Genomic DNA, 16,668 nt, shown 5'->3' on the forward strand with positions numbered 1-16,668 from the left:
AGCAATTTGAAACCTTCACCATTTTTATACCAGACCAAACGCTATAGATGCTGAGGGTTTCGTTGAAATGGCTTAGAATCCTTATTCTTGCCAGCTTAGTAGGCCTGGGTAAGACTGTGTTGAGTTGTTTCCGCTCTCTGGGTTAACGAGTTATAACTCATCGGTTAACTAGTTATAATTCATTTGTTAAAACTTTACCATACCCGAGACCGGAATTTTCACATCTAAAAAGGGTTATTAACATTTTTTTTCTGAGTAACGTTTCACTACTTTGTTCAAAAAACTAAAAAAAGGTAATCTGGATTTTCCCAGCAACAGAACTAAGTCCAAAGAAACTCGACGAGTTTTCTTGTAAAATCGATCTCTTCATTTTTTTGCATAAAAGATTCAGTTTGCCAGTATTTTACAGTAAAACGTTAGGAAAAACGCGGTATTCCTGTTTAGAGACAGTGTTGTTTAGAAATATTGACCTATAAGTGAAGAAACTCCAGTTTCCAAGAGTTTTCCAAATAAWYGATTACRAACTTTCGCTTTTTCAGTTCGGRGAAATATTTTTGGRAAAARACCTAGAAATAATKATTAGGGTTTTGTCCTTAATTCGAAGCTGCAAAAAGTTTTCCAAACATTTTTGCAAAGCGGTTAAGGAGGCAATACAAAATTTATRTAATAATTTTTCACAGAAAATAMCTGAASATTGTCATTTTGCGTCGAAAGWATTGCTTAATAGAAAATTTAAAGGAACTTTMMAAATCTACAGAGCGATGAGGGCGGCGAATTTTTCAAAAATGTTTTGTAAACTTTTGCTCTGGYTGTTTTTTCAAGATAATCCTAGTTACTKTCGGTAAAAAAMTGAATAAAATKATTTGGTTTTTGTTCGAAATTTGAAGCTGAAATAGGTTGTGTAAACTTTCYTTTTGCTAGAATTTTGAAGCAAAATTAATTTTGCAATTTTTAACTGAAAACACCCCATTATTGTCAAAAAAGAAGAAAATTATCAGAAAATAATGCTTTTTTGCGGTTTCGATTAAATGATACCCAGGCCTACAGCTTAGTAAACACTGGTTCAAGGAAAACTGGTACTAAAACACTTGCAACAGCTGAACCACCTGAAAATTACCACTGAAAACCAGGTTAAAATTCATACGACATTCAATAAAAAAAAGTTCAACAATTTTGAACTTTAATATTATGTTTTTGTTGCTATTTTCAATGTTATTTGATAAATGTGATGTTTACGTGTAAAATGTGTTTTGATCTTTGCTAGTTCTATCAAATGATATTTTCGCTGATGGAATTAACGTTTTATTAGTTCTGTTAAGTTAAATATTATTTAGTAGTTTACTCTCCTACTTTATTCCACTGATGCTTACTTAAAATTTCCTGAGCAGCTTCCTTGACTAGTTAAATATTTAAAAATCTGGAATGGCAGATAATTAATATTCCCTTAATCCAAAACTCATGTCTATTTTTCAACCATAATATTTTTATCCATTTCTCTGACTAAAAACCACATTCAAATGAAAATGTGGTCTTACTTTTACTCTTTCAACCTTATACTAGTGTAGTCATATCATCAATCAGAGTTTGAATGTTTAGCCACCCACAGTTTTTGTAAATATTCTGTGACAAAAATGAAAATAATTTTCGATTATGCAACAATTGTTTTCTATTGAAGTTCAATATTAATTTTAAAAAACTTATGGAGTTTTATAAAAATGCAATTAATAATAAGTAAGGAACATTTAAATAGTTAATTTTATTATATAAGTACAATACTCACTGGCAGAGCAGACATTTCCGAAATATTACATACAGAAAAGTATTTTCATTTCACTCAAGTATACTTTGAACGGTTACAGCAAGCAACATTAACATTTTTAGTATAGTTCCAGATGATCAAATGAACTTACCAGCCCCACTTTGAAAACGCGTTTGGTCAAGCTAGTCAGAAAGTCCCGTTTGCTCGGATCACTTGTATCCGACGGCTTGAATCCTCTATTAGATTCAATCACCTCAGTAATACTCTGACTTCTTTGGATTTGACTGAAAGGCTTCGAGGGCCATTGGCCGGTAGGTGTGGAAGCCGTGGAGGATGGAAGAAATTTCGAGCTACTGGAGCTTTTTGAGACTGAGTAAGATTTCTTCGAAACCGAGTATGATGAAGAGTTTTGGGTCGACTTGGAGTCGACCACTTTGGATAGTAAACGCATGATGAGGTTGAGTTTAACCTGGGTACTGAAGAATTGCAAATGCTATCTGAGGGCCATTTCTTGACTATATCTATCCATATACGGATAATTACGACACATGTAAGGCTATTTTTGGGCTAGTTGCAGTGTCACTAGAGTTTTCTTAATTACCTATTGAAAAATTCGCATACAACTAATCTCTTCAGACGGTGTAAGTCGTAAACTTGTGACATTAAACTTGGACATGCATAATTCCCGAGAGGTTAATGTTGTCTACCAGCATTATTTTTAGCACATGCATGAAGACTTAAGACGTAAGAGGTGTTTGGAGTAATAATAGCTATTGCCATTAGCAAACTACGCACACGTTTAACTTCTTTCAAATTGATTCAAAAGTTAAAATTATTACTTGAAGCTTCCTTCATAACACTAACAGAGAAACTCAGACTTTGATTATTGTTTTTGGATTGGAGAATAACCGATGGATGTTTACATAGTTTTATACAATGTATAGGAAAATAAACGCACTTTAAATGTTTTAGAGGAAAGTGTAATTTTTGCTTTGGAAAGCCAAAAGTAGGTGCGATCTGAGGAAAAATATGAAACAAATATTATCGGGAAAAGTGACTTTTTGACGCAAATTTCAGGTATTATTCAATTCTCGAAAAGTGAATGCTGAAAATAACTTTAATTCCCACCGTTTTGTTGCAGCTTGATTTGAAACAACTAAAACATTTTCATTACACGAAATAAAATTAATAATTTTATATATTATATATATGGACCGGACACATATAAACTTAAGTTTTAAAAACAAAACTAGTAAATTGGAAATAAATTTTTTTATTGCAAAATAAGGCATCAACGATGCAGAAATATTCCGGATTGAATTTAATTGATTGGAAACGTGGGTAGAAATGGTTTTTAATGGAGCCGGTAAAAATGTGTCGGAAAAACCACAGTGCAGCCAAATCCGATTGGGTGTTTAAGTTTTCGCAATCCTCCTACATAAAACAAATTCCTGCCAAAGCATTGCTGGTATTTCTATTTAGAATTATTGCTTGTAGGAAATGGCTGTATTTAAAGATTACAGATTACATAAGTTTTTTTAAGTCCCACTAGCTGAATCAATCGCATGAAAGGGGTAAATTTTTCGCTAACCAAACCACGTTAATCGATCCATTTCTAAACAAGCCCCCTTTAGAAGCATTAAAACAGCAGCTATGCATTTAGCCTTGTTCCTCCATACATATGAACATTTTCTGGGAAACCGACAATAATACAAATCCAAAAAAAAACACTGCGTTTGCTTCTGGCTTAGCTACTGGTAAGCGAATGTATTATTAGATCTTAATTCAATGTAAAACAATATAAAAGATTCATTGAAATTCATTATTTATAGGATAGTTAGTAATCAGCATGGATGTTAGTGCAACATGAAGGTTAGCAAGTGCATGGAGAAACGCTGCAACAAAAATAGTTCAACCTAGATAGTTTCCTAATTTATGCGAACTATTACATGGTGCTGCTTACTCCTATTACAAATAATTAGCCAATATGAAATATTTTCCGATAAACCTCTCTGATCTATATTTAAGCGTGTCACTATAAGTTAAGCCCAAAAATAGCACTTTCAGAACTGACACTTACACGCACGATACGAAATTAGTAAAATCGCTGGACTACAAGAATAGATAATTTTCCAGACATTTTAGATTACACCAACCGCATTTGATAACACCGATCGTGTGAAATCTATATAACAAAGTACCGCTCCAGAAATATCCTGAGCAAGCACCTAGCGAATGTAGTTTGTTTCTGGATGATTTCCAATAATATCGAAAGTAGTAATCAACGATTAACGTTGTACGAAAACGTTTTTGGAGAACTAGCTTATTCCATGTAGGCTCAGTCGCATATTAAATCATTTCCTAAACAAAAATCGTTGTTAAAAACGCTCAAAAAAGACGGATTGTATTTTCAGTTGTTTAGAAAACGGTGTCTGGAGCTATTTCAGGACCGAGCACGAGAAGTGATGATGTTAATGTAAATTTCTGCTCTGGCTTTTCAATTATAATGTGGCTTCGCTCAGTTTATCTAGTGGAAAGAGTAAGCTAGAAAGATTTCGGGTCAAAGTTCGCTGATATTTTACAGAATCATCGGAAAATATGAAACAACATTTTTCATTCTGCAACTGCAAGAACAAAATTTAGAGTTAGTGAGAGCAAAATCTGAGAAGTGAGCAGTTAAACCTTTGGAAACCAATCGATTAATCTGAGATGTATAATTAACGACGAGGAGCTTGGAAACATGTTGCGTCATTGCACTTTGGCCGACTCTTCAAAAGCTTTCCTGCAAACTAAGTTGTTGCATTTAATCTTTCAGTGGTCGATTATCTTGAAGCAAAATAATAAACTGAAACAGCAGAATTATTATAGTTTTTATGGTTGCTGTAGTTTTACAAAACTTGTATAGAGTTCTCAAGACAACTTTTTGAAAACTCAAAAAGTTGAGCATAATACTGATTTGTAATTGTGTTTCTGCAAGTTTTTCTAATGGTATAACGAATCGTTTGCTGGATTCTTTTCGATATATTGACATTTGAAATTTTGATAAAAATGTATGAAATTTTTGAAATAAACTAAATTTTGCTTCTTGATAATATTGTGATATTATTTTTATATATTATTTAATACAATACTAAAAACAGCTTTTTTTTTCTTTTCTAGCCAAAGGTAGATTTTTAAACTTAAATTGTTAAATATTGAAGAAAGTTTGCATACAAAGATTTTCCATAGCAATCAAAATACGATAGAAAATATTGTTCATGCGTTCCGCACTTTGCTAGACGCTGAGACGAAGACGCATTTTTTAGTAATTACGAAGAAATGCTGTACACAGATGGTGGAAAACTACAGAAATTCAAAACAAAGAATAAATAATTAAACAATAAGCAAAACAGCAATAAAAATTGTTCCCGATGTTTCTCTTTTTTGCGAGTAAGCACCAAATAAAGTTTTTTCAAAAAAAATGCATTTTTATCTAAATAATGTATCACTGGTCATATATATTTAACCTTTCCCAGTCTGGACTTTTTTTTTCATTAATTTAGTTTATGTAAATGAGCATTTACATTGTAATCTATAGTTCATACAAGAAACATTACTGAGTGTTTGCTTTCGGGAGCTTTAACTAAGCTACTTTCCTACAGTAGTTTTACTTGGTACATGAATAGTAAATGACACACATAATACAAATGAAGAGCTGGTATTTAAGTTATTTCTAAACATTATTTTATTTTGTTTAATCAGACTTTTAAAAATGTTCTGAAAACTGATATAAAATCAAGTTTATTAATAGCTTTGTTTATCTATTTATATTTGTTTATCTTTATCAGGTAAACGTTCATAAAGTAAAAGAAAAGGAAGGAACCTTGAAAAAACTTTTGGCCAGTTAGTATTAACTAAATTACAATAACAGAAAAAACGTTTTTTTAGCTTCTTCGATACCTACATGATCTTGTGCAAAATGCGAATTATTAAAGAAACTCTACAGCTGATGGATTTTGAATAAAAGCTAATAATCATCTGAATTATTGCATTATATAGATAACAAAATATGTATCGTGAAGTAGAAGAAAAATGGGTCTGCTTGAAGAAATAAAGAGTGGACTTATTATTGTAGATCAATTAAAGTTGTAGTTTTAAGTAGTTTCAAGGACTCAGAACTTGAAACATGTTAGGTACCGAAAATCATTATAGGGAAATCTATTTTACTATAGTATGTTTCAATCAAACACGTTTTTTATAATCAAGTGTGTATGTAATTAAAAATAATTCCATACAGACTCCATTGCAAAAAAATTTGTTTGATTGATTTTCATCCGGTGTGTACCCACCAACTTCTTCTCATAGTATTTTTTCATGCCGTAGACCAGATTTTTAGTGTTTCACCATTACCATATTTTCTTGCAAAAATACGGAGATCTCTGATTTGGTGAAATGAGCGTTTTCAAATCTATTTTTGCGGCGGTTTATTCCTCACGTTTATATTAAACGTGGCAATTTTCTTGGCGTAAAGTAGTGATTTTCATACATGATCATTCTTCACAGATTAAAGATGCAAAATTCTTGCGCTGCCCTAAGTCATGCTAATCAGCAAATAAGAAATCAGGAAAGTATTCATAAAAAATGAAACAAGTTGACAATGACAAAACTTTATAAAATACTTTTATTTGAAGATGCTCAAATATAATTTTCTAGTTTTATTGTAGTACTTTTAACCTGACCTTTACCTGACCAAAGCGAATCTTTTAAAATATCGGAGATCATCTTGAATCAATCAAGTGTCCGAAATGAGCAACATTTATTTGTACAAATACATAAAAATTACTTTTTATGAACGAAAACGCTCATTAAAATGGAGCGATAAAGAAAACGCAAAATCTTTAAAGGATAAATACCTACTTTAAAAACGTTTTGCGAATATTCTCTATTGAAAACACACAAAAATAACCGCAGCTATTCTTTAAATTTTCGAACATCTGCACCATATTTTTAACTTTCTAGTGTATTGTCGGTTCAAAAATTGTGTCAGTTGTTCAAAGGATACGAAAAGCGTTTTCTATTATTAGTTGACAACATTAAAAAAACTGGTATGCAAACCTATTCAATCAAGTTGAAACAACCAGAATTGTTAAATGTTGCTTATAGTACGGCCAAAGTGATAATAAATTTATTATCGAAAATATTCGAGACAATCCTTATGAAATATGTAAAAAAAAATTTAAATTAAATTAAATTAAATTAAATTAAATTGAAAAAAAGGACACTTACCTGAGCTTTATCCAGGTCACTAAATTTGTCCAAAACTTCATTGTTTATCTGTAAGAAATTATCTTTAGTTCATTAACGAGTTATGTTACGTTGACAAAATAAAACTAATTACTCAGATATGATTTGTCATATTTTTCAGTAATGATCTAGTGATGTAGATTTCATGTCTAACCTGATTGAAATGATAATGATTGAATGTGCTTTCGGGTGGTACAGACATGGGACGATATTTTGGCGGTTTGGTAGGTAGGCCTGATGGTAGTGTGGCAACCCAGGTATTTCTCTGATTCGGTTTCCAGATTTTGTTATGATTCTGAAAAAGTCATGCAAAACAGTGAGAACGAATAAAGGGTAAAGGTGAAATCAATTAGTTGATAACGTTGAAAAGTTGAGCGTCTTAAACAGGGCAGATTTTTCACATAAACTACACCATTTACTGACATCCAAGAATCTCTTTTGAACATTGAAATTGCACCAAAATGCTGCGCTATACATAAATGACTTTTACTAATTCAAAAATAGTATTTGCGAAACAAAACTGCGAATATCAAAACTTTGTACGGTAGAAATAATAGAAAATTCAGCTTGTGGTTCTGTATGATACAATCAAAAAAGTTCAGGAATTGATGCAGACTCCTGTGGATAAAACGCACAATGAGCAAATAATCAATAAACACAGAAAAAACCCCTTTACTTACTTGTCTCAATAAATCCTGCTGAAGAGATGGCAACATACCACCACCATCCTGCCTCAACTCCTTGTCCTTTTCAGCATAGTGATCCAGATCCGAAATAATCTCTTTCAGTGAATTCTTGATAATCCCGTCTTTGATTTCCGCTTTACCTTCTTGCGTTGCCAGAACCGTTGGTACATCGGTATTACTGTCGCTTGTTAAAGTAATTTGAGGAACCAGTGGAGGTTGTGAAGGTTCTAAATCTGAGAGGTTTAGAGGTGACAAAGGTTCCACCGGAACATATCCTGAAGGCAGCCATGAACTTGTGTTCTCGTTGTTATTTGAGTCTTTCATAGGCTCAAGATCTAAGAGCTTGGTGTAGTCCAAAGGAGGTGGAATTTCCAGCTCAGTGCCCCCTTCAATGGATTGATTCTGTATTGCTGCCGGATTGGGAGAAACTGATCTGTTGATGTCCCCGTTTGAGTTACTCGTAGTCGACTTTTTCTCACTCAAGTCTAACTGGACATTTTTTTCTTTCGACCAGTCCCCATTCCATTGATTACTAGGTTGGTTGTTAGATCCAATATTGCCAATCTTCGCCAATGCGTCTGAATAAATGTTCTCAATTTCATAAATTAGAGGCTCCCGATTCACATTTGATCGTTGATCTTCTACTTGTTTGGTAAGTTCAAAGGATTTCGGGGTTTCAAATGGCTGAAGCGGCTCGAAAGGTTTGGGTGGCTCAAAAGGCTTAAGAGGCTCGAAGGGTTTGAGAGGTTCAAATGTTTTTGTTGGATCAACTGGCAAAGGCTGGTAATAATTCCGCTGTGGGTTTGATGGAGAAATATTGGGCGGACGTGTGTTTGAGTTGTGTTCTTCTTGCAGATCCTGTCAAAAAATTAGGAAAATTCATCTTTGGCTTTAGAGCGGAGATTTATACATCAAACAATTGTTACTACAATACAGTAATTTTGTAGATTAGTTGTAGCTTTTGAGCTCTTTAATAATTAAGCTTCAGTGTGCATATTTGACAACATCTAAACATCCAACTTACCAGTGCTCGTTCTCTAAGCACTAACATCCAGAGACGAAACAGATCTCTGAAAAACTGATTAAAGTTTACATTTAGCTACAATTTGTTTTTGAATTTTAAGCTAAGAAGGTACAGATGGCTCTTCCATGAGTAAGTATATGTCTTGAACATACAGATTTTTTAATGTCCAGATGGCCGTGTTTTTCAAGTATCTGTATCTGCCAGAAGCTAGAAGCTTATTGAAATGCAAATGCCCCTACAAATTAAACGAGTTAACTGTTTGCTGCTAAGTTAGCTGTATACTGCAAGACTTTAGCGGCTATAAAAATATATAAGGTTTGTTTTATATTTGAAGCTCTATTCAGTCCAGGGCTAGTGAATAAATAGCTTAAAACAAATTATTTTCTATTATATCGGAAATATTTCCGATATAATAGTTTATAATGTTGCTACTGTCCTCTGATAGGGTAACAACTATTAAATATCCAGACCATTAAATAATCAAAAATGTATTATAACATTAAAAGATCTGTAGAAGTGAAATAAGTGATGATAAAAGCAGACTAAGAGGCAAATTACTGATATTTGCATTAATTTCCACTTATGGATTTATTGAACATTGCACAAAATTACGCTATTTTCAAATGGGATTCAATGATATGATAAAGAATGCTAAAAATTTCAGATTTAAACAATCAGAGATTTTGTTTTTACTTTAATATTTTTAGAATTTCAAAAAAAACTTACTTTAAACTTTATCACTTAACCGCTTATCAAATAAACGCTTTCATCATATTACAGGAAAGGAAGGATTAATTTGAGGATTTTATGTAGCGCACTTTCAGTTGAAAATCGTAGCACTGGTTACTAATTAAATTATTTCCACTTCCGAAAAGTTATAAATATTACTAAGTAACTCAAATTATGCATAACTTGTTGGAGTGTAGCTTTGGAAATAAACATTTAAATATGTGAATTTTTCTTTGCCAAAGCAGGAGCATAGAAGCAAAGATGCAGAAGAGACTGGAAGATTTACAAAATTTATTGAAACGTAAAGTAATTAAAAAAACTTTTTTATGGCCAAATAGTAAAATAAAGTGGATTGAAAAATGATTTTATTCAGTTACAAATTTCAGGAAATTGGGCCAGAACATTCCAATTTATTACCTGCATGTCATGCAATTGAAATATAGTACCGGTACTCTATTCTAATAAAAAATCTTGTTACTGAACTGAAGCATATTTTTTTGTTTATACGCACATTTAAAACGTAACCAAATCACCAAGTTTACTAACTGTCTTAGTCAAATTATAAACTGTTGTACTAATCGAAGTGTGAAAGACAGAACTGGCAAAATTAATCAATTATTGAGAATTATCAAAAACAGCGAAATTTGAGGCAAATATAAAAAACTTCATAGCGTATAAATGATGGAACATTTGCTATATTACGAATTATTTTAGATGATTTACTTAGAGTTTCACATTTTCTATTATTTGTACTTGAATTCGACAAGAAACACTGTAGATAGTTGAACGAATTCTCCCAGTTTCAAATCTGATGGTCCAAATTTTTCTTCGAGCATGATTTTGAGCACTTACCTATCTGCACATGTAAATATCAAAGAAGAATCAAGAAAACCTTAAGAGTTTTTGAGCTTCAGTTCAAGCTTTCTTGATCACAGTGCAAAGGAAAGAAGGCTGGGCTTGGCTTAGACTGCAAACAAATGTGTACAAACATTGTAAGCAGAACCCCTAATGCACAGTTTTGTAGTAGGAAAATATGCAACTGAAGCTTCAAAACGTTACAAGTCTACAAAATTACTGACACGACCAGAAGCTATATAGAACTGAGCGCATCCAAGGCGCATCTTATAACATTTTGAAGCCCAGTGTCTGAAAGGAAACCAACAATAATTCTATTACTATACATTTATTGAAAAAAAAGACATACATGTTTTTCATGGCCACAAATAAGCAGAAAGGAAATCGACTAAACAAATAGAACAGTCCAGAAATGTTTCATGGGATAAACTAAAACTACACGAAAAAACAAAAAAGCGCCAGTTCTATATAACTTTCGGTATAAACAATGGTGAAATACATTCTGTTGTATGGTGATTAATGTCTTTCCTTCAATATCACATTCATTGTCTTACATAATAAATGCAAAATAAAACGAAAGAATACAAAAAATCGCTTACAGTGAAGAAGTAAAAAATCAACAAAAAATGCGAAGCGTATATTCTGCAGAAACTATCCATTTACAATTGAACTTTGCTAATTTGCGTATATTTCAGCAAACAATAGGAAAAGCTATGTCAAATAAGGTATTCCTTAGGAAATGCTGTAAAGGGGACCTAAAAATAATTCTAGATAATTACTTGAAAAATTAACATTAGTAAAAAATGGATAATTTCTGAAAACTTTTCAAGAGGAGAGCCCTATTATATTCATTTAGTCCTGCAAACTGTACTGATATGTATTTTATTCCAGACACCACACACCTTCCTAAATCTATCAATATTAATTATTTACTTGCACTTGAAAGTTTGGAAATCTCCAATTAGCAGCAAAGCTAAACATTACATTAATCAGCGTGGCAATTTAACAATGCAAGCAGGAGCCAGTTTTCACTTTCAAACGAATAGGACCTTCCAAACTTTCTCAACTTTCAACTTTCCAAACTTTCATCCCTCAATTTCATACTCTTCAGTCTCTTCCATCGAAAAACTTTCTGATGTTTCGACTTTCGAACTAAATACCTGTTTGTTTGCGGAAATTGTGCTCGTTTCCTGTTGCATCACGCTTTTGGTGGATTCAGTTTGCTGAGTTCGATGATCTTCCACTACAGAGGAGTTTTCCTGTCCTTCGAAAGTCGCAGTTTTCTGATGCATTTTCGAGTTTCCCAAATCTTTACGCACCTAAATCAATGTGTGTGTTAATTATTTGTCAAATATTGTACGCTTAAGTTGAAATTATTTAGATTCAGTAGTAGGTATCTATTTTGAAAACTGATACTGTTCTTGGCGCAAAATAACCGTAAATCTGTTAACAAATTTGTCCATAAGGCGCCTCAATACACTGCAGATCAACTGCACTTAACATGCAACACCTGCACTATTCGTAAACGTTTTCCAGAGCCCATTAGATAAGCAAATAGTTCGGAAGTGCATAATTATACCTCACTAAGTATAACACAGCTGGAGTTTAGGAGAGAAATAATTGAGTTTTAAAGAGGAGCACTGATTTAACTAGAACTGAAAAACATAAAATATGGCGAGTTTAAATTTTTTACTCCATATTTCCTGTTTTCAGCGTGGTTAGTTTTCAGTTTATATTTAAGAAATAATACAAAAATCTCCACAAATTTTTAAGTGATTCTACATTTGAAAGTCATTTTAGACCGTTAGTCAGATTCGTTGCATATTCGCTTATGTATTGAGATTAATAATATTTAAAATCACATCAAAAGAAGCTCGAAAGGAACTGATTGATTAGCACCCAAAACCGCCAATTAAATCTATATTGGGCGCATTAACAAGCAAGTTTTAAGGTACATTAAATTAGCACCAAACCTACAGCGGTTGCAATTAATTTCTGGAAATGTTAGATAAACCACTTCAGAGAAGAAGAAATTAATAAATGTGTACGACACTCGTGTTGGCACAGGTAGTAACAGCCAATTAAAAGGTGCGTTAAAATGTCACGCAGAAAATTTATTGCAGAAATGTTTGTGTATTTGCAGGAAAATATTGTTGTTCGAGTTTGTTGAAAGTGCTTAATTGAGGTTGTAAGTTAATTGGCAGTTTTAATCTAATTTGAGGCTATTAAACACTTACTTCAGTCAAGGTGGTTTCTTCAACAGATTCACTCTCTTCCTCCCGGTTTGCGGAGCATACGGCTCCACTTTGAGGAACAGACACTTGCATGTTAGACATTTTAGGGCAAGTGAGTTTCAAGTTCTGGCTAAGAGATTCTCGGAAGTCTGGATCGCTTTGTTTCCTGAAAAAATACATTTTCGTTTACAATATTTAAAACTGACCCTGCAAATTAATTTAGAGTTGCTAAAAACGTGTCATGAAGTTTGTGGTATGAAATGCGTCGATTTGGTGGTTTTATGAACAGTTCCTAAAGTACATGCTCTTTACAGCAAATTTTAGATTTGGCTCAATAACTGAATTGCAAAAACATAGCAGACAAATTAATGCAAATGGTTAATGAATTTCTGTTGAAAGTACAGAAGGCTTTTCGATGCAATCTACAATATTTTCCAAAATCTGCATGATTATTTGAAAATACTGCAAACATTGGCAAAGCAAAACGAAATTTACATGTATTTGCTTGAATATTTCTGGAGTTTTCATATTTTAAACTAACAAACTTTCTCTTCAAACAGTCTTGATATCTTAGTGAAAATTTATGATCAATTGTAATTGTGGAGGAATCTTTACTCAAGGGCATCTTAAAAACGACTTTTACAAATTACATTCACGCATTCTATTACAATTGAATATATATGTTTAAAATTTAATTTACTTTGAAGTTAGTTAGAGGATCTGAGCTGTTTTCAATTGCTATACAACCTTATAAACCGCTAATAACATTAACTGCTTTTCTTAGAGTATTCTAGTTGATTGGTTGTGTTCAATGTTTCACAGGTTTGTTTAGAGGAAGTGCGCCAATGGATATAGAATGGACTATTGCCAGCTGCGCGTCTCCATAGCATGTGAAAATAATATAATTTAAACGAAAATTGAATGTAATTTAGCGCTTTATTCAAGCAGTATCGTGCAAATAGAGCCGCAAACCGAAATAGATATGCATTTTTGGTCTAAAAATGTGTGTTGGTTTATCTGTTTAAAGATAATTTTCTCATCAAGTGTATTGATCTCGTTCGGAAGAATTGCTTGGCTTGAATTTTGTGACTTTTTGACGAAAAAAGTATTGCATATATTTATTAAAATGTTTGATGTACCTACGGTTAAGGATTTAAAGTATTACAGTATTAAAGTTACATGGAAACCATGCAGAAGAAAGGGTTGAAGTTGAAAGAAAATTTACTTTAAGTAAAGTTTTCGATTTGGAAGATGCAAAGCACCATTTTCCAATTTGAATTTTTGACTTTGTATCTTTACCAATTGGACAGCTGGCAAGATATTCATATTGGCTATATATTCATAGATATCAGGTCAAATTGCAATAAAAATAGGAAATCAATCGTCGGCACCCAGACTTGGTCCAAACCTGTACAGATACAATACTAAAATTAACTATTTTTTCAACAGTTGGCATTTGAAAAAACCTGTACAAATTGCTCGCAGCAGTTATTTGGCAAAATTTCAAGGGACTTCTCCAACTGAAGTCGTAAATAAGTTTAAGTTGATTTTATATTCAAATGCGTTACAGTAATCACCTGGTAAATTATCAAGGAAAATTAGACAACTCAAAGGAGATTATTATGAGGAAACACGTTGGTTCATACCGAGCGTAAAAGACGAGCAGAATTGATTGACGTCTAAAGAACGAAGAAAATATAAAAAAACACTTTTAAAATGTCTTAAAACATTGTAACAAATGACACTGAAGTAACATATTGAAACGCGGCAATAATTCTTCGTTATGAATTTATTATTTTAAACTTACTACATGAACATTTTATCAAATTACTTTCATTTATTTTCGACTATTTTCACATGGATCAGAAAACAAAAATAATCCAGTGAATAAAAATATATCGGATTTTCCTTTAAGAACTAAAAATCCACACTAAAAATGTAAATTATATCAAACTTATTAATATAATTAAAATCCGATATTTCAAGAAAATATTAAGTAATGAACAACTATTTTCATTTTCGCAAGTTAAATGATCCAAATATTATTAGTAAGAAAATGCTTTTAGTTAGTTATTAGTTGACTCAGTTATATTCATCTTAGAATGCGCATTTTATTTAAAAAAAAAAACATTACTTGCCAGTGTACGAAATGCAGCACAAACGTATTTAAATGCTCACAATCTACAAGATTGATAGTAATTCGATGGGTTCTTGCCCGATTTTTATACCTTCTTTTGTCTAGTATTCTTGTTGGACTTCAATTTCCTCTAAAAATGTTACAGTTTATTTTCAATTTCATAATTGTTTAATGTACTGATAAGCAGTTTTAATTCAGCCAAACCTAATTGAGATGGTTTAGCTTGTAAAATCAATCTCTCAGTCAAACAAAGAATTAGGAATTACATCCATAAAAAAGAATCTAATTGGAGGCAGAAAGAAAGGGATCATAAACAAAAACATTTTTTTGGTAGCAAAATGAAACTAGAAAATATACAGGCAGTGGTTACTTAGGAAACCTCACGAAAAATGTCTGTAAAAACATAGAGAACAATAAACACCAGAAGGGCCGAACAATTAAGAAAAGTAAATCTGCGGAAAACTGCTATAAATCATATTTTTCAAACATCGATGAATGTTAAGAGCAACCATCGAGAGACAAGATTGACTGCAACTCAAATTAGTGAATAATAGTAAACCAGAGCGGATTTCTGCAAACTTCCAGGCTGTAATTCCAGCTGTAACATGGATTACGGACGGCATATTTATATTTATGTTTTCCAGCTTATAAATTGATGTGCTCAGACCGACATCTGTACTGTCATTTTGTAATAAATATTACATAACTTATTTTTTATATTATCATTCATTTATATGTGTATAAAACCATTGCTTTCTAATCTACAACGATTTATAGCTTGGTAGAAAGTTTGCAGTCTAATTGCACGCTTATCATATCGTCGTAAATAGTTCATAAACTGAAAACAACACTCATTGTCTAATCATGTTGTCTGGCTGTTTCATTAGCGTTAAACAATCTGTTTTTCCGACCTAGAGAATTAATTATAAAAAATATGTTATCATAAATAATCAGCATGTGAAAGTTCATCAGAATAAATAAATACGTTAATCTTAAGCCTTTTCTATTTAAACCTTAAATGAATGAGACGAATGTACATTTAGAAAAAATTCATGCTCAATGAAAAGTGATCAATGATTTAATCAACGATCGATCGTTTTACCTCTTACTGCTTAGGCATTGCTGCAGTATCATATAACCGACGATTATCCCAATTGAAGATTTAACATATTTACTGTAAAAAATAGCGGAAATTAATAGCAGGAATATTCTAAAACACTAATTGAAACTGTTTTCAGCCAGGCGAGCTGCAATCAAAATAAACAAACATCACGTTCTTAAAAACAATAAACATTAAGGCAGCTAATTGAAATAAGTTTCTAGAAGGCGAAAACCGTACATCAAAGAAACTTTTAATCTGTTTAGAGTAGCTCAGCTTAGTGTTCAGTTAATCTGGCGTTGAGGATATAAAGAAATAAACACATACAAACTTACCCTTCGATTGCCCTCTCAGGGGCATAAAAATATCGAAAGAAAATCAACCAAATATAATTAATCAGTTCATTAATCATTGTGACTATTCAGTCATTCTACCTAAAGCCTAGCAGAAATCCTGGAAGACATTGAACTAAAAGTTGAGCAATAACGAAAAAAACAACCTGGAAAATTTGCCTGGATATTAAAAAGCAAGTTTCGTATTTGCAACACATCAATTGTTTCAATCGGATTTATCACGCGCACATTCTTCTAAGACTTTCTGGCACAAACTGAGGTTCGGTCACATCTTCACCTTTTCAAAAGATCTCCCAGAGTAAAACAAAAATAAAACGACAGGTGATCCATTTTAGGAACCAGGAACTTCGATTCCCATTGAGAGATTGTAGGAGGATTATCAGCGACTTTTTCTGTATGGATGGCGTTGACAAGAAAAGTGAAACCGACTCTCACATTGAACATATTGTTAATGACATGTCTTTTCTGGGAAGTGGGCTGAACATCTGTCAACTATGCTTGTTGAAGAA

At 32.4% G+C, this 16,668-nt stretch overlaps 1 protein-coding gene across 7 annotated transcripts in view; it reads right to left on the reverse strand.

Moving 5' to 3' along the window:
* The window catches only part of LOC109546363, a 46,840-nt gene that overhangs the window by 18,890 nt on the left and 11,282 nt on the right, over positions 1-16,668 (reverse strand). For 2 of the 7 annotated variants that reach the window (XM_048668913.1, XM_019917289.2), the window contains exons 2-8: positions 15,810-15,881; positions 12,574-12,736; positions 11,497-11,655; positions 8,753-8,806; positions 7,723-8,586; positions 7,197-7,337; positions 7,025-7,072 (exon numbers count right to left, since the gene is read on the reverse strand). In XM_048668913.1, the coding sequence (XP_048524870.1) occupies positions 7,025-7,072; positions 7,197-7,337; positions 7,723-8,586; positions 8,753-8,806; positions 11,497-11,655; positions 12,574-12,736; positions 15,810-15,881 (1,501 nt within the window). Of the gene's footprint in view, positions 1-7,024; positions 7,073-7,196; positions 7,338-7,722; positions 8,587-8,752; positions 8,807-11,496; positions 11,656-12,573; positions 12,737-15,809; positions 15,882-16,141; positions 16,425-16,668 lie in introns of those variants that run through there. The other 5 variants (XM_019917288.2, XM_019917291.2, XM_019917285.2 and 2 more) reach the window with 4 other exon arrangements.

This window comes from Dendroctonus ponderosae, unplaced genomic scaffold (genome assembly GCF_020466585.1).
Source record: "Dendroctonus ponderosae isolate FM_Combo_2020 unplaced genomic scaffold, Dpon_F_20191213v2 Dpon_F_20191213_8, whole genome shotgun sequence".
NCBI lineage: Eukaryota > Metazoa > Arthropoda > Insecta > Coleoptera > Curculionidae > Dendroctonus > Dendroctonus ponderosae.